Raw genomic sequence first — 27836 nt, 5'->3', positions numbered from 1 at the left:
GAATAAACGCTGAGCTTTAACAAAAAAAAAAAGATTCACTCACCATCAGTTTTTTTTTAACTGCCACTAATTTGGCTGTTGCTGTTTCTAGGTCTGCATTAGCTTCAGCTAACGCATGCCTTTTGGGAATTATCTCACAATAAATCTGCCACAAAATAGACAATTTTCCATTATCAGCCTCTGCATTGGGGGTTGTTTTACAGGAAATAAATTTACTGACATTACATTTTCTGGTAGTGTCCTACCTCATAGTATCTGACTATATTAATAGCCCAGGCACAAAGGCCTGCTGCAGCTGTGGATTTAGTCCAAACTTGATCAGGGTGGAAGTTTGGGTTTTTTAGATATTGTTGTTTCACCACAGTCAGACAAGACTCTGGGATGTGTTCTTTGTCATAGGATGCAAGGGTCTGCAAGAAATAATCCACCTAACGGAAAAAAAAAACAACAGGGAATTGGCAACACATTTAAAGACTATTTTAAATCAAGCTGACAAAAAGTTTTTTCTTAATATTTTTTTAACGTACTCTATACTTTATATTTGGTGATTTTGTGCTTCTATCGACCCTGAAAGAGCCGCTAGAATTAATGCCATTGTAATCGCAAGTCAAAATCCAATGTTTTACACGACTACTTGTTAACACATTCTACTACTTTGTTGAAATAACACTACAACCAAATGTATCTAAAATTGGGAAAAATATCATTCATATTCATATTTCATTAAAAATTCCAATTGACATCTAAAACAGACATTTATTCTTGCAATGTGACTTGCAGGACTATCACCATAGAGTGACAATATTCATGGAGGCAGCCGACTGCAATGTGAGCACAGGAGAGACGTAAAGCATAGCCAGGGTCAAGGCCCAAGCCAAAATTAGATTGACATCAATCAGACAGATACGTCAGACATGATGATGGCTTAACCTTGCCCATGAAGGCTCGTGCCGCCTTCCAACTCCGATCTTTCGGCACTCGACCACGAGGTGCGAGCAGGACCATCACAGCTGCTACTACATTGATTACTGCGACTGGAGGGTTTGGAAAGGCCTTCAACTCAGTGAGATTCAACTTAAAAAGAAGGGTAAAGAAAAAAAAATCAAATTGATTGTTTACTAAATTGAATGTATTTAGTCTGATAGAATAATGTACTTTGTTGAGGGTGTCAAGTGCTGCAGTGGCAGCTGTTAGTGAGGGCTCTGCTTTGGCCAGGTCATTCTCACAGTCCCTCTGTTTGACAGCTACTTCTGCCTGAATGGCAGAGACCTGCACAGATGATAGAATACAGATGTAAAGTCAGGTCATTTTTTGTTTCTTTTTTACAAATAACAATAACTCACTTTTTCTGCTTCCATGTCTGCAGCTTTCCTCTTGTTGCTAACCTTCTCCTTCTGCTGTCCAATCTTTGTGATCAGAGCTTCAATGTTCTGATTTTTAACCATGAGCTCAGATTCTTGGGATGCAAGTTTGGCCTGAAGATCTTCAACCTAAAAAAAACAAAAAAAAAAGCTTTAATGTCCACATCCTAACAAGTAATTGATCTTCTAATTTGACCCCTTAAGTTTACTTTTCATGCCCTGATGTTAACAATTTTGAAAGAGAAATTTCACCTGAACTGCAGTGGTTTGGAGTTTCTGAAGGCCATTTTCAAGTCGGACAATCTTGTGTTGTAACTGAGTGCGGCTTTTCTCCAGAAGGTTTCTGTACAGGGTTATTTGCTGGAGAAAGCTCTTGGGGGTGGTGTAATTGTACCGCTGTTCATTGCGCTGGTATTTTTCACTTGCCTGGTTGACACTGGTGTGAACATAGGCCATGAAAAGACTGATGGATTCCTGGATGGCAGGCTGTAAAAATAAGCAGACAAGGAGAGAGGGGAGAACAGGGAGAGCCGGATTGAGTGGAGTTTAACATCTCCAACCTGATGGGAACTGAAATATTATCTTCATAAATTTTGAATTCATCTACAAGTTTTGCCATCTTACACAGGTGGCCCTGACTTACTCAATCTGAAATTTTGGTGCAGGTTGCAGAAATGATTATGCTTTAAAGCCCCTGAGAAAATCATGTGTTCAGAGCGTTGATGTAAAGCTTATGAAACATGCATGCTGTTTACATTATACCTGGAGTCTTCCAACATTTTTTAGCACTGTCTAAGGGAGCTGTTTGACTACAGTGAGCATTCATCATGTGATGCACAGAGACGCGAAGCCTGCATTCATCATGTAGTTAGCGATCAATTAAAGCATAAACAAATGAGCAGAGAATGTGAGGATCAAACCTGACCATAACTCACAAAAAGCCATTGTTGATGATCATAGAGCCATTAGTAGAAAAAAAATCATTATTAATTAAGATCTGACATCACACATTTTGACAAAGCACGCTGAAGTCTTTTCAGAAGCGAAGAAGTTCATTGATTGGTCTTGTGTGCAACTATTAGGGGATTTGTTAACTTTAAATAAATGATCACTTCATTTCTTAGACTCACTTCAGCCTCTTTAAGGAGATGAATAGTCTTGAAAGTGTTTAATTATGTCCCAAATGGTTTTGTCAAAACAACTTTTTAAAAAAAAAAATAAAGGCTAATTTACCTTTAAATAATTCCAAACCCCCAAAAGTATAATAATGTTTGTTATATATCATATTTGTTGCATAATGCATGAATATACTTCACCTCCAGTTACTTACCCCAGTTCTATTTCATACTCATGATAAAAGTGTCTGTTCTTCTATTGCTCTGGTCTGAAACTTCATTAATAGTACGTGTGTTTTTCTTTTTTTGGCACACGGACAGATGTGCGCATACAAACACTCGAGAGTAATGGCCTGGCACATGTTCACAGATGTGATGACACTTCCTGGTTGTGACAGCTGTGCCACCTTAGAGGCTCGTTATGTGCTTAATCGCTGTTCTCTCATTAACGTAAATGATGCTGGGATGTGATCATTCCGCTACTATGATGGAAAACAATGATACGCCTGCACTCACTGAGTCTCCCGGCGTGTGCTCAGCAATTTGTCAGTACCTTAGCAGAGAACTAATGATGAAGGATCGCTGGGAAACTTAATCCGGCTGCATTGCAATAATTATAAAGTGTTCATTACTGAAATGTTGGGCTACGAAACAATCTGGGGCAAGAGACTATACCACCTAAATGGGAATCTCTGACAGGCAATCTTATTTTGTACTAGATTAAAAAAAATCATTCATACAAAGTAAAATTGGTTACAAAAGAAGCTATAAGACAGAGGAAAAGCCTGACCTCAATGCCCTCGATGTCTTGGATGAACGTGTAGCTGACCGACTGCAGAGCATCACTGGTCCAGGGATGAAACCAGTCAATGGTTGTGCAATTTACGAGGGCTGGGAACTGACGAGCCCTGACACGCAGTGCACTGCCCATGGGGGAAAAGCACAGTACTACCTACAAAGAAGAGGTAAAACACATGTATATATGAAAAGAGAGCTTATTTTATCTTCTGCTGCTGCTTGGATAATGTTGACGTTCAGACATCACTCGTCAGGAGTTGGATTACATCCATTTGTAATAAAAAAAAAAAACTTTTGTTCTTTTAACCGTTTGCTTTGTCTTGCTTTGGTAAATTAGCAAGACAAATATATCAGTATAACATTGTCAAACTCATTTTAGTTCAGGGGCCAAACATGGAGCAAGAAAATTAGTATTTTCATCATTACTGTGATCTAGTTTGCATAAATAAATGATGAATAATGTACGGCACTAATATTATCAAAGCAATAAGTGACAGATATCAGTCCCTGCAGGATCTTCACTTTCAATTTATTATTATTTATTTTATCATTAATAATTTATATTTGAAGTTAATTTGATTTTGTGACCCATTTTTATGTAATTTGGGTATATTTTGTAAAATAATTTGAAGAAAATTGCAGAATTTTGGAAAATTGAGAGTTCTTTTAATTATTTAAAAATAACTTTCATCATGTGATATAGGCACGGGGAAAATGTGTGAAGTTTCATTGAATTTGTGTGTTATTTTGGCGATATCTAGCTGAGGTATTGACAACTGAATTAGTGAATAATTTACACAATGATTAATGGTTTCTCTGACTTTTTTGCTTACTGCTGTGGGCCAAATTAGATAATCTATAGGATTTGGCCCCCGGACCTAGAGTTTGACACGTGTGATATTTTATTTTGAGGATCGAGGAGGGCTTTCTTTTTCGATTTCAGATTTCAGGTTTTTTGTAAACAAGAGCACACTGAAATATTACAAACCCAGAAAGAAGAATTCCCATGTTGATGTTACACATGGAAAACAGATCATTGATTTCTAAAAATGTACAATGAAGCAGGAGAGACATGACAAATAGTAAGGTTAAAAAAAAATGAGAAAAGAAAAAAATAGCAGCAACATTCAAAAATACTCCACCGTTAATTGATGTCGCACTCGCTCTGTAAAAAATTTCCAACAATTCTCTCTGTTGTCAAGTAAGCCGAGGCCACGAACTTCAGATCTCATCCTAGACACGATACCTTCAACTTCCTCCTCATTAAAGAGCTCAGGAATCTCTCCTGCAAGATCCAAAATAAAACTTTCAATTGACAAGGTGGAGTTATGTCCATCACTACATTCTCTTAAATCATCTTCATCACTTGAAATTCCTGCATATATGGAAAACCTTTCTTAAGAGATTGTTTCTCACCTGATGACAACAGGTCATTAATAATGACAAGAAAGCGTTCATCTGGTATCTGTGCATCAGTCAGCAGTAAAGCCACACGCTGGTTCTTCACTCCCGTCTTTATGAACAATCCAGCCAGATCCATCTAAAGAAAAACCATCACCTGTGAGAATGAACACTATCACATTCAATCTGAAAGTGGGAGAGTGGAGCGATTCCAATAGCTCAATATGATAATTTATTGGATTGGATTGGGCAGGTCCAATGATAAACCTCTTGGTGTAAATAAATAACTAAATTGATGAACACCATCAGCGAGATATGAGAATATTTTAGAAAGCTTTCTAATAGTATCTGACACCTATGTTCTGCATCACTGGAAAAAACAAATCAATATATTGCATCATGTAATGAACATAATATCTGATCTAGATAATCAAAATAAGAATAATAAACTAAATCCTATAATATTAATTATAAAAGTGTTTAAATTGTAACCAAAGGAGGCAGACATGTGAAACACTTTGAGAGGTTTAGTGTTTTATTGCAACCATTACCTTAAAATCTTGAGTGTTGTAATTCTTCCGCAGTGTTATTTGAAAGACTTCCACAGATGACACATAGGCAGCCAGACGAGTTAGGCTCTGTTTTCCACTCCCACCAACACCAACCAGTAAGCCATGACTTCTTGGAGACTCAAGGATGCGACTGATTCGACAACTGACAACAAAAATGCCATTGTTGTGACTCGAAGAACAAACTTCAATTATACAAAGTACAGATTTAGGTAAAATAGTCTTTCCAACTTTTACTTTTATCAATCAAATCCAACCAACAAAACAACTCTAAAATATCCAAACAGTTTTACATGTGTTGCATGGCATCCTCAAACAGCACTAGATTCATAGCTGGATGGAGCTCATTGTAGCTTTCCAGAGCATCTGTGAGGCTCGTCCTGAGAACAGACCAGTCTTTCACAGGAGCATAAGATGCTTCCTGACCCGTTTGGGTGAAATGGCAATAAATGAGAGGCTGCCTTTTGATGTTTATGTCCTCTATTCCCTGGAGAAAGACATACAGGAATACACTTTTTGGTAATTTTTTTTATAAAGAGGAGACTTTTAAAATAAATACATAAGAATAACAACAAACCTCAAAGCATTCATGCAACGTTTCTATTTGAAGTTTCTGAAAAAGCTGCGAGTCCTTGACGTCTATCAGCCTATCAGAATACACTCTGCACGACTCATGAATCCAAAGCAGAGCGAGGTCAATACCCTGCCTCACATTCTCAGGCTCAGAGAAGAGAATTCCCTGATGACAAAAATAATCCATTGGTATGAAAAATCAAACATATTTTTCCAGTTTAAATTGAAGGAACCCTACCTGAAAAACATTCAGTAGGTCTCGTAGATTAAATGTGTAGTGAAACTTGATGGCGCTGGGAAAGAAGTTGTTGACCATTTTGTGATGGAGGCGTATAGCGGCTTGCACCACTGCTGGGCCGCTCCTCTGAACCAGTGGAGTGAAACAATGCTGCTGCAGGTGACCACAAATGATCTGACTGAAGATTGAGGCCTGAGCCTCTGGTGAAGGAAAGTTCACAGCAAACACTGAAAAATGTCTCTGCAGAGAAAAAAAAGCATGATCTCATATGGGAAAATTACATTCTTGCAAAGGAACAGCTCACATTCAACAATCCAGTCAAAAAGTTGTAGTTTTATTTACCAAAGTGGTAAAATTCTACAATGTGGTTCATTTATTTTAATGGTACTATAGTTACAGAATAAAAGCTATTTTCCGAGTAACCTACCTGCAATCTGGGGTTGATGGTGAAGCTTCCAGCAGTTGGATTCATACAAGCGACATATTGTGTGTTGTTTATTTCTTTAAGAGTCAGTTTCTGCCTGTCGTACCTGCACAGGGCAAGATGATAAATAATTACTGATCACTACACACTGGCTTGACACCAAGTACTGGGACAGATCAATAAAATATATTTATAATCGCAAACGTGCCCTTTAACAACACTTTGTTAAGGCTTATCTAATATTTACTCCTTTTTCTTTTTATTAAAAGTATTTTTGAACAAACAGCAAACTCTGTTTACCAGTGCTTATAGTCCAGGTGCTGGCGTATGAGTGTATGTGGTTGCACTGTCCCATAACTGTCAACAGCTGGGATATTCATGTCATCAATAAAGTATATAAGTCTTTTGTTTCCGATAGGGGAGTAGCTTCTTCCGGCTCTTTTCTCCAACTGTTTCTCTAAGATCCCTGCAAGACAAGAAATTGAATTTATTTGCAAGAACATCATCTATCAGAACTGCATGTGCCTTTTCACTGAATATTAATAATTACTATTGGCTATTACATTGATTACCTATTCATTATTTCAAATACCGAACAGAAAATTGCATCACAGCAAATTAAATCAATTGAGGCTTTCAAATAAAAGGTCATGTTGCAATTTTTGTAATAATGTTGATGAGTTAAGGCAGCAGGTTTTTTTTTGAAGAGATAAAGCCTTATTGGAATAGTTTATCAATTGATCATAATGGTGCAAACAAAAAAAACAATGGTCAATACTTTTTGTGTTATGAATACTAGAAAAAGCCTTACAGTTACAAAAGTTACATTAAAAAATCCACACAATAAACAATTAAAAGCTGTTTTGAAGAAAAAAAAAGAGTCTGGCAGGGTTTACCAAATGTCATAAATAACTTTAGATCTTCTTTCATCTCTTATTGATGCCAGTAGATGGTGCTCTAGTACATGATGCCAACCTTATCAATTAACACTAAGAAAAACTCTCACCCTGCAACATGAGGGAGGATGTGTAGTAGTTTAACGGTACTTTTGTGGTCAAGTAACCGTCTGGTAGAGAGTCTAACTTCTCCTTGACAAGCGCAGTCTTTCCCACTCCTGCATTCCCCACAAGCATCAGTGGCTTTCCTTTATCCACCAACAAGTCCATGAAGTACCGTAGACGCACAGTCTCTGCTGTGTGTACCAGAACAGGCTGCAATCATAAAAGCAGCAGGAGAACACAGCACAGAAACATACATAGTTATTATGGCTTTCTTTGATTGTGATATATTGACAGACATGTGTTCAGTGGATTGCATGTGATTTATAATTTCTTGTATTACCCTGGAACACCACAAATACTCTGTCATAATAGCATCGTTTGCTCAGAACAAAACCCAACTAATTATGGCTCAGCAAGAGTCTTTGGAGCGTGCACAGCTGTATGCAGGAGCATAAAGAAAGACAAAGGAGCGTGGGTGATAGCTCAGGCCTTGTTGCTCATGCCTTCACCCCCACACAGTCTGCTACAAAGACCGCTAGATGGTAATCAGACACAGTGGCAAGCCTATCATTCATTAAACATTCCTGCCATAACCCAAAGATGTGACTTTACCTTCTCCTATTATGTTCACTCAGGCGTACATATATTTATAATACGACTGTATTGTTCATTTTTGGGTTGTTTTCTTTCCCAAGGTTGCTTGTTGTGTTTGTGAAGCACATTCATTGTCAAACTTCTTGGAAAAGTTGTTTCCACCACACGGGCTCAAATCACAACTATTACAAGGATTATTAAAGGGGTTCTCCACAGTTTTTCAATATATGACCTATGTCTAACTAAACATATTATTTGGCATCATATGCAAATGGTCTCACCTGAAATGGTGAGAAAGTTTCCATTTCAAGCAAAGGTACAGCATCACTCCAAGGCAGAAACTTTCTGGTTTTGTTGTCAAGATAGTAGTCAAATACTGTTCCTTGAGCTGGAAGTTTCACCGTCTTCATTTCTTTGGTCCACCACTGACTGAACAGGACCCGGTGATCATAGAGCTGAACAGATATTCAGAAAGTTCAAGGACAAATCAACCATTGCTTATAAATAAATGTCAAACTTTACTTGAAGTTTTATACGGAAAGGCTGATGTTTTTATGATATGACACCTGTCATTAGCATGTATAAGGTGTCATGAAGGCTGTCATTAAGTGTTGTTTGTTACCCTAAGCCTAAAGGCTGAAACACACTCAGGTGGATCCCGCGCATAACCGTCTCTGCACGGACTGTCCGCTCTCCTCAGAGCTTACATACGTAGGCGCACCACCGCGTAGTAGTTTCCATTAAAATCCTACATATCCCATGATTCTTAGCAATTCTCTGTAGTCTTTGTACTCCTGGGACGTGTTGCTACTGTCGTAGCTCATCTGCCAGTCTCTCGTCTAAGCGTATGTTCATCTCTCCTGCTCTGTTTCACCAGCCGGGTGAAATACAGGTCAGTGCTACATTTAATGCGGGTCGATACAATGTCGAGCAGTGTTTTGTTTGACACCAATTACGCGAAGAAGTCAGCACGGTAGTAAAAACTGAGCTAAGCATTTCATTTTCTCCGCGCTGAGTTGCGGGTGTCCGCCCGAGTATGTTGGAGCCTTTACCCTTTGTTATCCTAACCCCTAACCCTAACTCTAACCCTTAACCTCACCCCACTAGATCCCTCCACCCAAAAAATGCCAATATAGCTCCAAAGGCGTCATCATTTAGCTAAAGGTGTCATATTTAGCGAACACTTAATGACAGCCTTCATGACACCTTATTCATGCTAATGACTTAATGTCAGCTTTATGTATAAAACTTACCAAATAAAATATCAAAAGGTTTATTCAAATCTAAAATACTTGCACTAATTCTAAGCAGTGGTTTAAAATAATTTAATAACAATTGGTGAAATTATTTCCCGTGATCAAGAAAAAAATACAAAAAAAAAAATCACAACTAACAATTATTCACTTTTTTCAATTAAAGCCTTCCAATAATATGATCTGAGCAAAGTTTTAAAAACCTGCCAAAAAATATTTTAAACCTTAATTTTCCTCCAAACTTTCCTAAAAATGAGCAACAGAAATACCTGATCTTGAAATAAGGCCCCGCCAAAAGCCCAGAGGCAAGCAAAAACAAAGAATGTCTCGTAGATCTCACGAGGGGATTCATGAGGAATGTTCTTTGGCGTGAGAAGGCAGTCGAGCAAAGTGCAGAGTGTCTAAATGAGCAGAAAACAATCATAAAGTTATTGTTTTCTGACTTTTGCGTTTTAGAAAAATCACTACCAATGGACTTCAAATGCTAACACATGCAGACCTCACCTGCACCATAGAGTTTTCTATGATTGGTGTGATTGTTTTAAAATGGTTTTTGATCTGTTCTATACATCGTGGAACGTATTTCTCAAACAGTATAGTGAGGTGGGCTCGTTCTGTCTGGCGTTCTCGTTTGTCTATCCAACTGGTGACATACCTGTGCAGAAACAAACAAAAAAAATACTTAACGCAAATCAGAAAAGTTTTGTTTGCCAAGTACAGTTTTAAAACAGCACAGGGAATTTAACTTGGTAGTTATAAGTAAATACAAAGCAAGTGAGTTTATCAGCTACTTACGGGTTCCAGCCAAGATCGTTGTGGTTCACGTAAAGGATTCCTGCTCTCGAAACAGTAGCAGGAGTGGCCATCTTTAGGTGACTGACTTCAAACACAAGCCTCATTGAGGGAGTAAGCGGGACTCGTTCATTACTGGCCAATGTCAAAACCTAAGTACATATGATCAAGTTTTACGTTTAAAAATTTCCCAGCCTGAATAAATAATAATCAATAATATCTGTACAATACAAAAACTATTAAAAATACTCCTTAACGTGATTTTTAAAAGACACAGTATTACATCAACAGGATTAATCCCTCTAGGACTAGATAAAACCACAATCACCGTGCAGGGGGGGATTGTTTTCTCTCTACACCACCCTGGTTCCTACACGTTGTACAATAGTGTATGGGTTACCAGGAGGGAGGTACCTTGTTATCATCCATCACAGTGTTGAGTGATTCAATCCACATTGGATCAATGTCTCCATCCAACACAATCCACTTAGGCCCAAGGTGGGAGATGTTCGCCTGCTCCCGCATCAGTGATGAAAGTAAACCTTAACATCAATAAATGCAAGCAAAGACATTGTTGTTTACACAGTAGTACTACTATAATTGCATTTTAATTTATTGGATTTCGTCATTCAAATATTTAACATATAATAACATTTTTTTTTAATTCCATATCTAATTACCATCTTTCCATTCTCGAGTTGCAGGATGAATAAAGCCAAACAGTTCATCTCTGTCTATGGCCTTTGGGTTGAGATCATTCCACACAGGCTTCTTCTTCATGTTCACATAGGTTTTAAAGAGAACCTTCAATATCTGTAAAATTTGTGAACACGTGATGTTTGACATCTGCAATTTGAAATCAAGTTATGCACCACTTTTATAACAACAAAATCCAACCTGGCTTTTTCCAGTCCCTGCATTTCCAACAACAAAAACAGAGTGACGAACAGCCATAAGTTTTTCCAGTTGCATCAACTAATAAAAGACAATATGATACCAACATGATCATTTCAATCTTTTTTTTTCAACCTTTTTTTTTAACAAACCTTCAGAATAAATGTTTCCTCAGGCTGAAGTTGAAGTTCCATGGTTGCAGTTCGAATGTTCCTTTCAAATTCACAGTCTCTCTCTCTCTCCACCTCCAGCCCAGGAAAAAGGTCTCCCAGCAGTCCGAGGAAAATGGCCACATCCTCGGTCACTATTTTGGACATGTTAAAATCTCGAAGTGCACGCATCAGCACCTAAATGTTAAAATCAAAATCTTATCAGTATGATAGAAATCGTTGCAACCCTTGGACCCTTGCTATGTTTCAACATAGGCCCATGAGGTCACCTGATCCTCAGGCCGTTCTTTATTTCTTCTTTTTAGTGTTCCTGCCAGAACCAGAACTGATTTGACAGCGCGCAGGCCCCAGTCATAGTGATCCTTTTATGCCAGGGAGAGAAGATGTACATCCAAATTGATCCATAAACAATACAATGTGATGTCAATACAAGCTATTGAATACGTACATGAGTCATGACCCACTGAACAACATAAATAAAGCTAAAAAATATATTTTCTCATTGCGTGATTACACATTATACAAATGTTACTTATAGAGGTCCGCTTACCTGTTTGGAGAGAAGTTCTTTGCAAAGCGTGTAGAGAGTGATAAACTTCCTGGCTAACGGCTTAGCACCACGAAAGCCCTCTGATACCAACATTATCTCACAAATAAGCCCAGTGTCAGGCACCACCATCGCACAGGGCCTACATTATGTCATAGGACAGGGACAATAAACTACTTGCCAAGGTAAAGTGCATTTTAAATAAATATTGAAACGTATTCAAACCTGAAAAGGGCTTTTAGGTTTTCTGGTAGCTCTGTTCGACCAGCATAACCAGGGTTCATAGTGATGAAAATTCCCACAGAATTTTTCAGAACAATGTCGTCATCGAGGAACAAGAACCTATGAGATGACCCACAAACTCAATTTATAGTAAACCATAAATAGAAAAGTTCAAGGATTAACTCCAACTACTCACCGTTTCTTTTTGGAGCGAAGAGCATCTTGAATGGCTTTGACTTGCAATGCTACAACTGAAAGCACATCCACTGGGATGCGGTTGAACTCATCAAAGCAGCCCCATGCTCCAGTCTGGGCCAGGCCTTTATAGATGTTCCCAATCGACTTCATAAATACAACAATAAAACTTGATCAAGTATGGCATGAAAGAACATAAGCAAACCAATGAAAAGTAAACACTGTTGAAATGCATACCTTGTAATCCATCTGCTCAGAACAATTAAAAATATACACCATTACACCCATTGCCCTGCCGAGGTCTTTAGTGGTCTCAGTCTTTCCAGTTCCAGCAGGTCCTGCTGGAGCCCCACTCATGGTCAGGTGGAGTGACTGAGTCAAGGTAATGTAACATCTGCACTTGGCAATATTAGAAGAAAAACACAGATCCATTTAGAAAAAAAACTTTTACTATTACTGTATATGTTCATATTCAATATAATATACTTTATATTATATTGAATATTCATTATATAAATGAAGTTGTGGTTGAAGTTCATATTGATAGAGCTGAATTACCGGTCTGTTAATGGGGTGATGACAAGACGGGATGTATTACCAAGATACTCATAAGAATATTGAAACTGAGCATCACAAATGTTTACAAAGCAGTGGTGAAGCTGCTCGTTCCAGGAATGTCGGAGCTGAGAGATCCAACTGAAAGCTTGGGAGGAGGTGACCTGAGAAAACACAGTTCTGCTATCAATTTTTTTTGACTTGAAGTCATTAAAATAAATTGTAATGCCAAGTCCCATACCAACATTTTATGTTATTGATTATTATTTGTACCATAAAGTATACATTTCGACTTTGTATCTATAGACATCTAATGCAAGAGCAAGTCATTTAGAATTTACTTATTTTTAGAATGATACTATCCTGCCACAAATAGGGATTTAAAATTTTGGTCAAGTCATTTTCTTGAAGACATCAAAGTACAGGAGTAAAGTATTGAACTTTGACATGGATTTCACCCTTGATATGTTGTGTAGAAAATATCTATCTAAAATATATTCTATTAATAATTTTTAAACGTAAAAAAAAAAAATAATCCCAACCTTTTGAGTGATGAGACCGGTAACGATGTCTCTTGCATGAACATCAATTGTGCATATGGTCATGATCTTCTGTCGATCACCTGGACTCAGATCTCCAAGCAGCATGCCAATTAACTGGTTGAGTTGGGAAATCTGTCGGCATCACAAGACTAAATAAAACATTCAATGCAATATAGGATAAAGTCGATAAACGTTAAGAGATGACTGCCCGATTGAATTCAAACATAAAACTGATTGGCAGCACATAAATGTGAACCTTGTACACTTTAATGGGAGTCAAAAGAATTCTCCTGTGGTTTTGTTTTGACTGAGACATCAGTGTGTGTCATCTGTCTCTTGTCGCTTATGACAGCAGATCCAATCAGAGCTGTGCAGTGGGTCGAGGGGAGAGAGAGAGATTATTCAAACACCAGCCAAGGACATGCTAACCTTTAATAGTGCTGATGAAACTGACAACACCAATAATGCAACAATGTGAACAATGAGGCTCTCCAACCCCAGCACAGGTGCCACTGATGTTGATGTAAATTTGCTATCATTATTAGAAATGTGAAAAGTACTTTATAGATATATATCCCATGTGCATCATGAATGTTTTGAGACTACTATACTATCATAATAACAGTGTGTTACTTTTAATGCAGCAGACTGATAACATACATTTTGAAAGATATAAAACATATCCAATTGTATCTCTGATGTCTTATAAACCCATGAGGGTCTATACATGACAGACAATGACTGGAATTGAAAACGTATACCGATTCAAACTTTTGATGCTATAGGCCGAATGAAAAATACCATTCACCTGTTTCTTGTTGTAGTCTTTTAGAGCAGATTCAAATCCTTCCTCTAGTCTTTTAAACACAAGCTCCACATCATTGCTCCACCAGATCTGAGATCCCGTAAGAGCAACTTGAGCAGGAAAGTCAAGTATCCACTGTTCTCTGGGTTTGTCCTCATAAGCCGACACAGCTTCATTCAGGTGAGCCCTGACACACTCTTTCATATTCTCCTCAATGCCAGTAAGCCATTCCTCCACCTAAAGTAGAGATTTACCTATTTAATGAAAAATGGTAATTATCATCACCTTATTCATTGCATCAAAAATAACCTTACTGGCCCAATGCAGTCACACAGAGCAGGGAATGGGACATATTCCCTCTCTTTGCTGTACATGCCCACAGCTTGTGTGGGAACACCCAAATGATCGCTTTTGATGAACTCAAGATCCGACAGGCTGTCAAATATTTTTGAGAGATGGACAGTGACCTGTAAAAGTAAAAAAAATTAATAAGTTGTGATTTTTAATTAAGTCTCAAGGCTAATGTCATAACAATGTAAAGTAATAAGAACGTTAGAAAACAAAATTGGTTGGTAAATGAAACACACACACCTCCATGGGACGGTTCCCTTTAGACAGGATATCCAACAAGTCTGCAGATGAAATGAAATAGAATCGTGGAAAGGAAAGTCTCTTTGTCTCCAGATATTCAGCGAGTGCTTTTTCACATAAAGCCAACCTGCTCAAAGGACAACAGAGCATAACAAGTAAGCAAACTCCTTCTCATCTTCTGTGCATCCGATCTACTTGCCATATTGCAAGTCAACATTTTGTTTTGAAAACCGAACCATACATTACTGATAAAAATGGCTAACCATTCAGTTATCAGTAAGTAAAACTCATGTTTATGAGTTACTGTTTGATACTTTTTGACTCGGAAGCTCACCAAGAAAATGTGTTGGTTTTACCATCAAAAACCCCCAAAGCTTATATATTTTTTTAATTTAATTTAATTTATATGTTGGCACACTCACCACAACTCTATCGGCAGAAACTCTTCTCTCTGCCCTGGCTGAGCTATAATAAGTACATTTTCTTTGGACTGTGTCTGCCAAGTTAATAGCAATAGCAGCTTGCCAAAATAAAACTTGCCAGTGACAAATGGACATGCATTCATGTTGGGTTCTGACCTATGTCAGCTCACATAGGCGGGATACACCGTGGACAGGTACCCAGTCTGACTCAGGGGCAACGCATAGAAAAAGACAATCACACTTACACACCAATTCGGTTACAGGCAGATTAGACACTCCATTTAACTTAATGTACATATTTCCAGACAGTGGGAGAAAGCTAGAGAACCATGCAAACTTCACAATAAAGGTTCCAGGCGCTTCGCCAAGGTATCAAACCCAGCACCCAGGGCCTACTTGCTGGGAGAAGTGCCAACCACTACAGGATCATGCTGCCTTAGAAAAATAATAGATGGAACCACAAACCTCTTTTGTAGATCCCCCAACTTCTCAAATAGATGGGATTTGTTGGTGGCCTCAACAACATTTTTAGTTTTGATACTTTCCAACATCAACTCCTAAAATTACAAAAGTTCATATTATATATGTGATGAGAACAAAAGACGGCTTTGTTGGACAATCGGCATAAAAGTACTGACCTTAAATTCAGCATCTACTGCTTGGAATCTGCGTGTGTCTGCAGGAAGCTGCTGGCAAATATCCTCACAACCTTTGAAGATGCTTTCAAGGTAGGACCATGTCCTCTGCACTTCCATCCAAACCATTAGCACAGAGTCAGCCACCATCAGCTGTTTTTGTAGCTCCTCTACCTGAAACTGGAAGTGATCTACATGTCGGCTCTGAAAAACAGTCTGGAGTTGAACCTTGAGAATTAGGAGACAAAAACAATAGGCCAAAACTTAAAATAAAAAAAAAACATCTGGCTGAATGTGAAATTGCTGCAGATTTTTTGATTGCAAACACAAAAAAGAGGTTGGACATGTTATGCATGTTTAAGACTATGGTGCAGCAATGCCCAATGTTCCACCAAGCGTTCAATCAGACTTAAAGACAGTCTTTTACTCTTTGCTGTGTTGTCATATGCAGAAACTGCTTTTTTTTTTTTGCATTCTCATCTTTATTCACTGTTTTAAAATGCTTACCTGGTGATCCTCCAGAGTTTCAATAAGCTCCTCGTCAAATTTAAGCAGAGGCACAGAGTTTTGGAATCGATGTTCATAGGAGAGCTCCATTGATGCCCATGTTTGACTTATTTCTGTGACAATCTAAAAACGGAACAACTTTTAATTATAATAATAATGGCTACTATTCGTACAACCACAATCGTTCATGGAAAAGCACAGTGACTACCAGAGTAAACTACAGTGTAATACTGTACTCATTGAAGCATGTTGATTAAAAATTATAATTATCTTTCTTTAAATTGTTAGTCAATCTTGAACATTTATCTTATTGTAATAGTAACTATAGGTTAAGGCAATATGGAATTCCATACATTTTAATTCAAACTTGAAATTAAAGTCTGAATATAAGTGAGGATAAACCTTCTCAATGGCCATTTCTTTGACTGCTTTGTCTACAATGCTGCAAACTTCTGCTTCATACAAATGGAGCTGCAGTGCAAGGAGGTCTTCCAAAGTCGTGCTGTTTGTAACAGCAACATCCATCTATCAAAGAAATAATAACCATCGTACAAAATGCAGAATGAATATTATTTAATGGAATACAAAGGTCAATATTAATACACTTTGAAAGTTTGTGAGCACCTGTGTTGTTCTGATTAACTGCACCCAGTGTCGCTCTCGCACGGCAAGGTCTTGCAGTTGATTCACAACTCGCAAAGACGTAATCAAGTTTTTTATATAAAGGTCCAATCCAATATACACATCCCACATGCGGGCTTCTTTGTCAAGCCTCTGTATGTCCTACACGAATGGAAGGTAGCTTGATATAATTATTTATTGAGCATTTGTTACAAACAGCAATAGTTCATGAGAGCAAGGAAGGGGTAGAGAAAACTGTTGTGAGTTGGCACCATTAGTTCATTTACCTTTGTGAACTTTCTCAGCTCTGTATCCATCTCTTCTAAATGTATATTTCTCCATTTGTTCATTGCCCAGTGTTCTACATTGCTCTGCATTTATAAAAAAAAAAAAAACAGGGGTCATATGTGCTGAGGGGATTAATTGCCAAATGGCACAGTAAGACCACAGAATGTTCTAATAATCGCATACCAGAATGGTCTGGGAGGCTAAATTACATACCGACTTTTGAGTATTGTTGTCAAGAAATTAAATTTACCCCAAATCTGATAACATCCCACTCATTAACAATAACAGAGGGGAACATTTTACCTGCACAAACACAACAATGTCCCACAATTCTTTGAGGATGATGATTTCTAGTCTGCATTGCTTGATGTCTCTGTAATCTGGAATACTGACATCAAATAAATTGGTAGACTCTTGCAACTCTGCTACTTCTTTCTCCATTTTCTTAACTGCTGTTTCAGACTGCAAAAAAGAAGGGGAAAAGAAATTGTAACCTTACATGTGCTTCTTAGCAAAAGATTAAATTTGATAAGACTAATCGTAGAATGTATAGTGTTTTACATTTTCCAGACTGTTGTAGGGGTTTTTCGCATTGAAAGTGAAGGGTGCTGTAGCTTTGAATGCCTCTCTGAATTTGGCTTGTTTTACCTAAAAAACATAAGTAATACCTTACGTAAAAAGTACTGATAGAAAATGTATATTTACAACAACAAAAAATAGACACCATCAGAATATTATATTAGGTTTTCCAATCATTAATTCCTACTAAAGCTAATTTCTCACCGCAAACTCTGTGCATCGTCTTCGTAAAATCAACACCTCCGCATTCTGCAGTGGGGCCACGTCATGCCTCACTTTCAAGGCCTTTTTTTTGGCATCATTCCATTTTTCAGGGAGTTGCTAAAAAGATAATCAAATTGTAAAGTGTAGACATTGTGACAGCTGGTTAAATACTATACCAACTTAACCTGTTTAGCGTTTATTGCTTGAGACAATCGTAGTTTTCTCAACACTGATGCACATTCAAAATGCAAAATCCACACAAAAAGACCAAGATGGAAGCCAACTGTCTTTCTGCTGTGAGGCTACATTGCTTGCACAAAACCTCTAGCGATCCTTGTTGTTTATTCTACTGATTTAGTTGTTGAAAGTGGCAATATGATCATGTTACCTCCATTTGGAAGTAGAAGTTTTCTGGGATGGGAACATCATATCTTTCAAGCAGACTTATTGTTTCTCTCAGAGGCTCAAACATGTTGTCTGTAACTTTTTGTCTATCTCTGATAGCCAACAGGTGACCCATGACTTCCACCAAGTGACGATAATCCCCCTTATCCAGTGGCTGTCTTAGCCCTTCAACAGTGGCTTGGATAAACATCTGCAGCTCATCAAGGCTACAAAAGAAAGATTAGAAAGATGTAGAGAACATTGGCTTGTTCTAGTACACAAATCAAAAATGTACAATTTACCTGTTAGTGACAAATGTCAAGAGGTGCTCTTTAAAAAGCCAGCTCCATTTTTTCACTGTGTTGAGAAGGCTGACTTTAAACAACCTTATGTCCACCCGAAACCATCCATCAAAAACCTTGTGGTCTTCAAGCTGGGAAATTTCAGCATACAGATTCTCATAGTAATCAATCTGTAGGAAAACAAAATGACAACATTTTTTCTCAGAAAATCCAATATTTCAGCAAGCTTTAGAAGTTCAAAAAACTTCTCACCTTTGCCTGGAAGTTTTCAATCATTGGAGGTGTCAAAGGAAGACTACCTGTACAATAAGCTTCCTTTTCCTCCGCTGTAAGCACGCGTCCGTACAAAAGAAATTGGTTAAGAAATTCAGCCCTGTCGTCTTGCCAAAGATGGGCGTAGCACTCAAACTTCTCTTGGTAATGTATAGCTTTCTTCAGTATGTTTTCCACTCGTTCCATTATTTCTTGTCTTAGGCTCAGTAAATCTCCCATGTTATTTATCACATCCTGCAAGATATTATTTGTTATTTGTGGAAAACAAACTTCTAATGGCCTTTGTAAGCAGTACATTAGAGAGTCATCTAGCAATGACAAGCAACAGCTCCTTAAACATAAATTAACAATGGCATTGATCATTTTAACACATACAAGTCTGACAGACAGCTAAATATCATAGCTTATGGCCTACCTATCAGGCAGAAAAGAAAAACCCATTAATTGGGATAGTGTGACTTTCACTGAGATTTTGTAGTTTCTTCCTGGAACCTCCCTCTGGGTGACACAAGAACAACTTACCTGATAGCTCTCTGTTCTGAGATGAGTAGCAACTCTTCTGATATTCACTGATGTCTTGAAAATATCCCCAACAAGTTCCTCCACCAGTTCATAGAAACTGTCTCCAGCATCTCGTTCCATTGAAGGACAAAAGTGGATCCCTGAGCTCCTCAGTATCATCTGAGCCTCAAACAGCGGTGCCTGGTTGGACGATGAATTCATGTTGATTACAAAAAACTGAAGAGAGTGACTGATGGAGTGGAAAAGCCCCTCCACCACCATCTCATCCACGTATTCCAGGTAAGACAGCCATTCTTTTGAATCAGGGCTCGCGTGGAAAAGGGCCATGTTCTCCTGAAATTTCAGATTGGTAATGTTTTGTACACATCCAAAATGCAATTGTTAAAACATTATAACATTATAACAATTGACCATTGTTTACAGACTAACTATACGTACCTGCACCAGTTCCTGTATATGGTCTCCATTCTTTGTCATGGAGCTGTACCTCTGCTTTACAAGGTCTCCACTGTCTTCGAGCTGAATGAGCGAGGCTTTCTTGTTGTCCTTTCTGGAGAACATAGCCTGTTTGCTCCAGCCTTTCATCACTGTTTGTATGGTTACACAGTTTTCTTTTGCTCTATTTACTCGACGTACAATGTCTTGTACGAGTTCTTTGATGTTGATGATAAAGTCCCAGCAGTTTTGGTCCTGCCATGTGAGGCTGGTTTCAGCTCTTGTCAACTGCAGATTGACGCACTCCAGCTCACTTCGAATGAGAGAAATTTCCACTTCTAAAATTGTCTGCTTTAAGTTGTTATACCACTGTACCACCAGCTGCAGAGAGCTCATATACTGTAAAAAAAACACATGAAGAAAAATATTTAAACCTATATTGAAGAATGGTTAAATACAAAATTGTTTTCAGTTGTAATCAGTGGGTAGATTAAAATTTTAAGTTAGTTATTTAAGTAAAAAGAATGCTTCTTACCTTAGCGAATATTTCACGCTTGTCCAAAACAGCCAGTGCAGCATCAGGAATGCTGATGTGACCGAGTGTTTGAATGTACTTTACATCTTTTAAGACCTCAGCAAGCTGTGAGGGAAGGAAATTTACAATAGCACTCTAATATATAAACAATATTTGTTCATTTAAGAGAAACCATAATGAAGAGAGTAAAATATAGTTAGAACATAATTAGTCAGACACCGTTTAATCATAATAGCAATGTTATTATATTGTGTTGTAAAAGAGAGACCATTAGTTATTCACACCCAGTCATACTGTTGAAGGTAACTGCCCTGGTCCAGTATGACAGAACCCATTTACTCCCTTCCGACCAACAACAATTTTATTAAATTTATTCACGGGTTTTTTTCTACACAATGTGGGAAATGCATCAAGCCAAGCCCTCCAGGTATTGGATGACCTGCTCTACCTCTCCAATAATAGCTGCATTTCGATTTGCATCATTAGAAGCTATTTATATCTCGCACGAGCACATTTCTGTGTTGAAAAATCATCAGTTAAAAAAGTAATGGCAACTTAAATGTGAGGTACTGAAGCTCTAGCTTGTCCATAATTTCTATCCACGACTCACTCAATAAGTTTTGAAACTCAAAGTTTTGAAATATCAACACTGTTTTTTTATGCTTTAAAAATGTAAATCACTTACTTTTGGATTAAAATTGACTGAGATGAGGCCAGATGTTGCATCTCTGTATAGAAGGGGTTGGTTCAGGTTAAACACACATGTGTGCTCCAAACCATTGTACCAGTCGGAGTAAATGTCTTTCTCAAATTGGTCCAGAAGACTCATCATCTCCTTGTACTTGTGGTATTCGTTCACAATCTCTACATCTTTTAAAGACCTAAAAAATGTCATGGCAGTGATTACAATTTATTTGGACATCATTAAAACAATATAGTTTGAATATAAAATGTGAATTATTGATAGAAATATGTATCTTTAACTCTTTTTTCTGTATATTCCTTGCTTCTGCGTTTACTGACATGTCAAACAGCAATCTGATTTTTTCCCATGATTTTTGAAGGCGATCTTGCAGCATTTTTGCCCATTTCAAAGCTCCAGAGGTGTGGGTCATATTCTTCATCACACCACACTGACGCTGTGAAGACATTTTAAATGTATTACTCCAAGTTTGAAATTGGGAATTGAATGCATCGTGATTGCTTCCTCTTTACCTGATCCATTTGTGATTTAAACAGACTTTTACAATTTTCCAACTCTTCATTAAAAAGTTTGCGGAGCAGAGAGAAGTTTGGACTGAATATCTGTCTGATATGTCCTTTTTCCAGAAAGCGTCCAATTGTGATTAACATCTAAAGGCCATCAATAAATATGTCATGTACTTTTTAGGAATGAAACTTAATAAACAAACAATGATTTAGTCCAGCCTACTTTCAAAGCAGATTCGAGTCCTGTGCAATCTTTAAAAACCAAACAGAGAAGGTTGGCCAGGCGGCTTTCAAGGTCCACAATCTTCTTCTTAAAATCTTGGTAATCCGCTTCAAAACCCTAACAGCGAAGACAATATCATCATCATTAAAGATTGACACAAATACTGTTATAGCTCTATTACTGTATATGTATAGAAATTTCATCTTTTAATGATGTAAAATAAAACACTTTTCACCTGAGAGTTGAGGTCAAGCGGACTGTGTTTGTTCTTTAACGCTTGGCAGTGTGTCGTGAACTCTTCGTGAATCTCAAATGCCAGTTTGCTGTAAACTTTCCCTTTCATTCCACCAAATTCAAGCTTTTCCATCCTGTTAAAGTCCAGTGTGAGTTCAAAGAAATCCTGCAAAGTAAAAAAAAAAAGATTATGAAACACAAAAGCAAACCATTGCGTGATACTTCAAAGAAAGTACATCACACACTGATCTCACCTCCAGCAGTTGTATTCGACTGAAGAATTGGTTGAAACGTGAAAGAAAAATAGTTACAGGGAAGTCCCAGGGAGCATGATTAGCTTGGCTTGCCAACTTCTCCCTTTGAATTTGGTAATTACTTCTGAAAGAGCTGAAAATCTGTATTACTCTATTCACCATTTGTTGACTTTCCTCTGGGTCCTCTCTAAGCAGCAGATCATCAGAAAGGTATACCAAAGCCTATGGAATAAAGATACTAAGAATAATGCTTGGAGACTGAAACAGATAGTTAGAAATATTGATAAGAAATTATGTATTAAAGTTAGTGATGAGAACTGTTTCTGTTTATAATCTATTAAGATGTTTGTATAGGATGAGAAGTGTTACCTGTTCAATGATCAGATTGCAGAGTTCCTGTAGAAGCACCAGGATGCGTGCAGGCCTTTGATAGGATCGACAGTTTGTCCATATGAAGAAGAGAATGTCGAAAAGTGTAGGCATGTTTGTTTCTAGAGAGAGAAAATCTTTTTGCATTCGATCCAGCTGTGCACGTAAAGGCTTCAGGTGAAGATCAATGTCTTGTGCTTCTTGAAGGGCTTATGACAAACAAAATAAAATATTTGAAAACAGCAAATTAATACATCAATCCATAACTTCATAAATAATTTAGGAAATAAATGTTTTGATGATTGTATAGTTGTGATATTGTCAGTGTGTAAGATACAAAAATGGAGAGAATCAAACCACTCTTACCGTTAGACACATTTCCAATTAGACTCTTAAGTGTTGGATGATAGCTGCTATCCATCATTTCCAACACCTCAGTCATCATTTGAACAACCGGACCTTGGAGCTACAAGAACAAATTCCATTTTTTTTTTTATTTACAAAAGTTTAGTAAAGTAGAAAGCAACAGTAAATGAAATACTTTTGAAAGATCAAAACAAAGATGGGATGTACCTGATGATAAATGCTCTCAATATTGGTCTTTCTAGAAGCCCAAAACTTCAGCTCAGCATTTGGCAACAGATTACAGTTTGTCAAAACCATTTCTGATGGATCTTCCTTCAAAACTTTATGGATGAGATTGGTCCAGTTGATGACAAGGCTTTCTAAGACATGGGCAAATGCCCTGTCATAGTTTTCATACCTGAGTAGATGAAAAATCTGATAAAATAACTTTAACTTATACACAACAATAAAGACCAAAGAACATGAGTTTTCATACAACTTTAAAGCACTGTATGATTTTTCCATCAAATCTGCAGACGCTGGCAGAGGAAGGACGATTTTTCCAAATGCATTTCCTCGCAAAGCCGACGTGTTATTGCACAAGCGTTCAACGTGGAAAATGATGTCTGCAGACATCAGATTTGGCCACATCTGATGGTTCTTGTTGTTTGACAATAGTGGAGAACATACCTTAAGAAAAAAACATGGATGTTGTCAGAAAATTATATCTTTTTTAAGTTGTAAACATATATGCAAAATTAGTTAGAAAATCCACCTGCTCAATTGTGCAGAACAGCTGCAGAAGTAGTGTTGGGGATAGGAGGCCAAAAAGCAGAGGTTTCCTGTAGTTTTCACAAGTTATGGGCCCACATTTCTTCTTTAGTATGTAGATTTGCCTTTTGGCTGTGGGTGATGCCTGCATTTTCAATAGATAATGAAATTTTATGACACGTTGGACTATAAAATACTGTATTTCTGACGCAGTCCGTTATTTTTTAACTTACTGTTTAAGTAAGTACAGTTAGAAAGATTTAATCAGCCACAAATGGTATGATGACAACTGAATGTTTGCAGACATACATAAAGAATCAGATGACTGCTACCTTATAAGATGGAGAAAATATGACGTAATGTGATGCTCTTGGCTGGTCTTTCTATTTCGGAAGTGACACAATAACTGGGATATTTATGCACAACTACCTCAAAGGTGTGTATACTATTCAGACAACACAACAGTGAGAAAATGGGAAAACATCCCTTCAGTGGCAGATCTCTGTACAAAAATGCCTTGACTGAATGAGAATGGTCAGATTACAGTAGTTTGAGATGGAATATAGATAGGCAACATTATTTCAAACAAACACTCACTAAAACCAAGTTTCAGTGCAATAGAATAGGTTTTATCTGACAACAGTAAACCATAATACATGTATATTCCCTGTTTAGAGGAATCATTATTTAGACTAAGTATGAATTCTGTATTACAAATTTGCATTAACACACAAAACACACCTTAACCAGGATTAAAAAGGCATCATTAAACCACCAGAGGTTCTTCAACGTTTTAGATCCAGGGACCCCTTACAAATGAGAACATTTTTAAATGATCCCCCTAATAATCCTGTCAATTAAACACAATTCGCTGCCATTTGTAGCCCTGAATTCTGTATGAATTACCTATTCTTTGAACATTTCAGCTTAAATATTTAAGATCTTGAAATTACTTAAAGAGTACATACATGTACTAGTCTTGTATTTAACATAATATGGGTATTAACTCATTCAGTGCCAGCCATTTTCAGAATTTCTACCCCCAGTGCCAGCCGTTTTTGAGCATTTTGACTGATTTTAAAGACCCACAGAATATATTCTACTATGACACCAGATTCTGAAAGATTGAAACCTCTACTTTCATCAAAAAAATTGTTTCTGGCTCGTTTCGTTCTTTTGTAATCAGCTGTTGAATAGAGCAAGTTTTACACAAATCTTCAGTTTCAGAGCAAAAAGCTAAGAAAAAAGCCTTTTTGTAAAAAAAAAAAACCCGTCAGTGACTTTAAAGCTATTTTTTTTTTTTGCTTTAGTGACAACTCTAACATCTGAACATTGTTTCCTTATATAAAACAAAACAAAAAAAAAAAAAACACTGAGACCGGGCTTTTGATGGCAAAATTATTATTATTGTGCTATCTATGTCAGAGTTGAATGGATTTCTTACTGTATTTTGGCGTTCCTCCAATTTTTTCTCCCGTTAGTCTGCACACACGCAACTTCCTCCTCCTCCCGGACATGCAGAGTGTCACTGCTTGCCTCTTTTTTTTATTGTTTTATCTCACCATCGCCACATTATCCATGAGTTCCACACATGCTCTGGTTGAGTGTGCGCTGCTGGGAAGACTCAACTCTCGTACTTAGCGCCATTTTCTGTCTCATAAACGCCTTTTCTCTCTCCCTCTGAGCTCTGCTGAGCATGGATGATCTCTCATCCAAAGAGATCATCCATGCTACCTCCTACATGTCACCTATTATTTTGCTATCTGGCTCACAGGCTGGGGGTATTCTGTACCCCCCCACCCCTCCTCCCGGCACGCACCGATGACCCATTTAGCCCGGTTAGTTGATGGTTTTATCTCACGATCACAACATTATCAATAATCCACTCAGGTCCACACATGTCCTGTGTTAGTATATGGAGCTGTGAGCTGCTGGATACGTCACAATATCACTCTGTAGCGCCATAATCTCCCTCGTTCCTGCTTCTCCTCCCCAGCTAATGGTAGCATCAGTGGCTAATCTCTCATCTAAAGGTGCACTGCTGCCATCTTCAGGGCACAGTTGGTCACTACAACACCCCACAGCTTAGATATTGATGAGGGACCTCTGCCAGGGTGTTTTCTAGTAATCCCCGTGAAAAAACGCAAATGACGAGTTATCTCGTCAATGGCACTGAGCATTTGGATTTGAAATGACGAGTTATCTCGTCAATGGCACTGAGTGAGTTAAGGTAATATCAATTACCAAAATATGTGCACATTTATTTAAAAAAAATTTGAAGTACTGTTTTTGCATGATTTTAAAGCCATTGAGAGAGCCATCGCACATCACAGTGATACAGTGATGTGTCATGTCAATATCAATATACTATGGGGTGCTGATTGTAAAGTTGCACATGCTAAAATAAACAGCAACCAAGCTAAATATTTAGTTTCACCCGTGACATTTATATTTAACATTTAAGATTTAAATTTCACATTTAGATTTAACATTTTGCATTTATAATATTTAGATTTAACATTTAGATTTAACATTGACAATATATTCTCACGAGAAAAAAATCACAAATTTTACAAATATTGCTGTATATCTGGTCAAAAGTAATATAAAAAAAAACATTTCACATACATTTTTTAAATGTGGTTTGTTGCTAAATGATGCAAAAAAAAGTTGTTTATTTAAGCATGCGCAACTTTACAATCAGCACCTCATAATATACTGCATGTAAAGTTTTTTTTATGTTATTGATGCATTGGACCTCCATACTGTAGTTGTTGACTTTTGTTTATATGTAAATTAGGGGGCTTGAGCTACAGCTCGAGGACCCCTGGGGGTTCTCCGACCCCAGATTGAGAACTTCTGCATTAAACCAGCAAAGCCTTGAGTATTGTTACTACATACACATGTAATGCAGCTGTGGTAAACTGAGACTTTGGCATCATGGAGAACACTTCAGTAAACTTAGTGTAGGCCTTATTAAGCAGATTGGCCATTTCCCCTGAGCATATGAATAATGTTGGGGATACATACCTCAGTAGAAACAACTATATCACCCTTTTGCGACACAGAGAAATAGATGACAGACACTTTTTCCAGGAACTCTTTCAGATGTGTTTGAAACTGCTCGTTGACAGCGTTCTTCTGCCATGTCTGACGGCTCAGCTGCAGCAGATCACACACTTTGTCCTCCACTAACTTTACTCTCACGTCCTCCAGGAACGAGGGCTCGCTTTCGTCGTCGGACATGGCTGCACCATGACGCATTCACTTCTTTTCAAACGGAAAGAAAACAAGATAAACGTTTAGCGGAGGCCCCGGTGTCTATCCGTAGGAAGTCTAATAACTATTAGCTTTTGTTTACTTTCTTGAACCCGTCTGCTCGGAGCTGTGCACTTGAGGGGGCGGTCAGCATTGTGTTGCTTAGCAACGGACACCCTATTCAATCACTGCAGAAAGGTTAGTGGTCCCTAAGACTCACAGTGTGTCTAGTGAAACGAGTTGTTTTAGAAAAATGTCATTAGTTTATTTCATGTAAGGCTTGAAGGTCACCATAGCATCTCTACTTTAGTGGCTAACAGGTGCAAACACACACGTGGGCAGCATTAAGCTAACTAAACACAGAGAAGCTAATATATGGTCAGTGCAGTAGTTGTGGAGGTACTGGTAAAATGGTAAAAAAAACCAAAAAAAAACATGAATTATAACACCAAATTGTGTGCTACAAATTAATTTTATGAAGCACTTTCATTTAATAAATGTTAACCTTACTATATATTTCAAAAAAAAAAAGAAGACAAAAATAATTTGCTGGAATTATTACACTTTCATTTAAGCGATCTTTCTGTCAAATCAAAAATTAGTATTTCATTCTGAACAGTAAGCTATTGTTTCTGCATATCTTATAATATATTTTCTTGTTGAAAAACTTCCATACAGTGACAAATTCCTATGTGCAGCTGTGCATCATTACTGGTAGTCTTTTCTCTCTCCCTTTTTGTATACATACTGCTGTATGTGTTACTGTATGTGGTTCTGACATAGGCTGTTTTAATAGAAAATGATTTATAAATACAAGTAACAGGAG

General features: G+C 37.6%; 1 protein-coding gene across 1 annotated transcript in view; it reads right to left on the bottom strand.

The window, feature by feature from the left end:
- Positions 1-27177, bottom strand: part of LOC114478099 (dynein heavy chain 11, axonemal) — a 42405-nt gene extending 15228 nt beyond the window's left edge. The window contains 62 exon segments of the mRNA XM_028470929.1: positions 44-145; positions 246-428; positions 931-1074; positions 1156-1269; positions 1344-1490; positions 1614-1847; positions 3267-3428; positions 4417-4559; positions 4691-4814; positions 5227-5389; positions 5538-5731; positions 5822-5983; positions 6056-6295; positions 6483-6585; positions 6780-6945; positions 7486-7690; positions 8356-8529; positions 9597-9728; positions 9832-9982; positions 10123-10271; positions 10534-10661; positions 10800-10932; positions 11017-11094; positions 11166-11360; positions 11453-11545; positions 11734-11872; positions 11956-12072; positions 12149-12294; positions 12385-12541; positions 12706-12866; positions 13245-13376; positions 14053-14286; positions 14364-14516; positions 14641-14767; positions 15528-15619; positions 15701-15925; positions 16205-16327; positions 16607-16729; positions 16829-16987; positions 17113-17196; positions 17417-17575; positions 17675-17761; positions 17897-18013; positions 18285-18507; positions 18583-18752; positions 18835-19089; positions 19378-19710; positions 19816-20211; positions 20348-20452; positions 21033-21228; positions 21332-21486; positions 21563-21700; positions 21780-21896; positions 22015-22179; positions 22268-22489; positions 22637-22845; positions 23003-23102; positions 23210-23399; positions 23478-23671; positions 23757-23897; positions 26783-27022; positions 27114-27177. Of these exon segments, the coding sequence (XP_028326730.1) occupies positions 44-145; positions 246-428; positions 931-1074; positions 1156-1269; positions 1344-1490; positions 1614-1847; positions 3267-3428; positions 4417-4559; positions 4691-4814; positions 5227-5389; positions 5538-5731; positions 5822-5983; positions 6056-6295; positions 6483-6585; positions 6780-6945; positions 7486-7690; positions 8356-8529; positions 9597-9728; positions 9832-9982; positions 10123-10271; positions 10534-10661; positions 10800-10932; positions 11017-11094; positions 11166-11360; positions 11453-11545; positions 11734-11872; positions 11956-12072; positions 12149-12294; positions 12385-12541; positions 12706-12866; positions 13245-13376; positions 14053-14286; positions 14364-14516; positions 14641-14767; positions 15528-15619; positions 15701-15925; positions 16205-16327; positions 16607-16729; positions 16829-16987; positions 17113-17196; positions 17417-17575; positions 17675-17761; positions 17897-18013; positions 18285-18507; positions 18583-18752; positions 18835-19089; positions 19378-19710; positions 19816-20211; positions 20348-20452; positions 21033-21228; positions 21332-21486; positions 21563-21700; positions 21780-21896; positions 22015-22179; positions 22268-22489; positions 22637-22845; positions 23003-23102; positions 23210-23399; positions 23478-23671; positions 23757-23897; positions 26783-27016 (9897 nt within the window). The 5' untranslated portion in view covers positions 27017-27022; positions 27114-27177.
- Positions 27178-27836: the final 659 nt, after the last annotated feature.

This window comes from Gouania willdenowi, chromosome 16, assembly GCF_900634775.1.
Source record: "Gouania willdenowi chromosome 16, fGouWil2.1, whole genome shotgun sequence".
Classification (NCBI taxonomy): domain Eukaryota; kingdom Metazoa; phylum Chordata; class Actinopteri; order Blenniiformes; family Gobiesocidae; genus Gouania; species Gouania willdenowi.
This window is presented reverse-complemented; position numbering and strand designations above follow the sequence as displayed.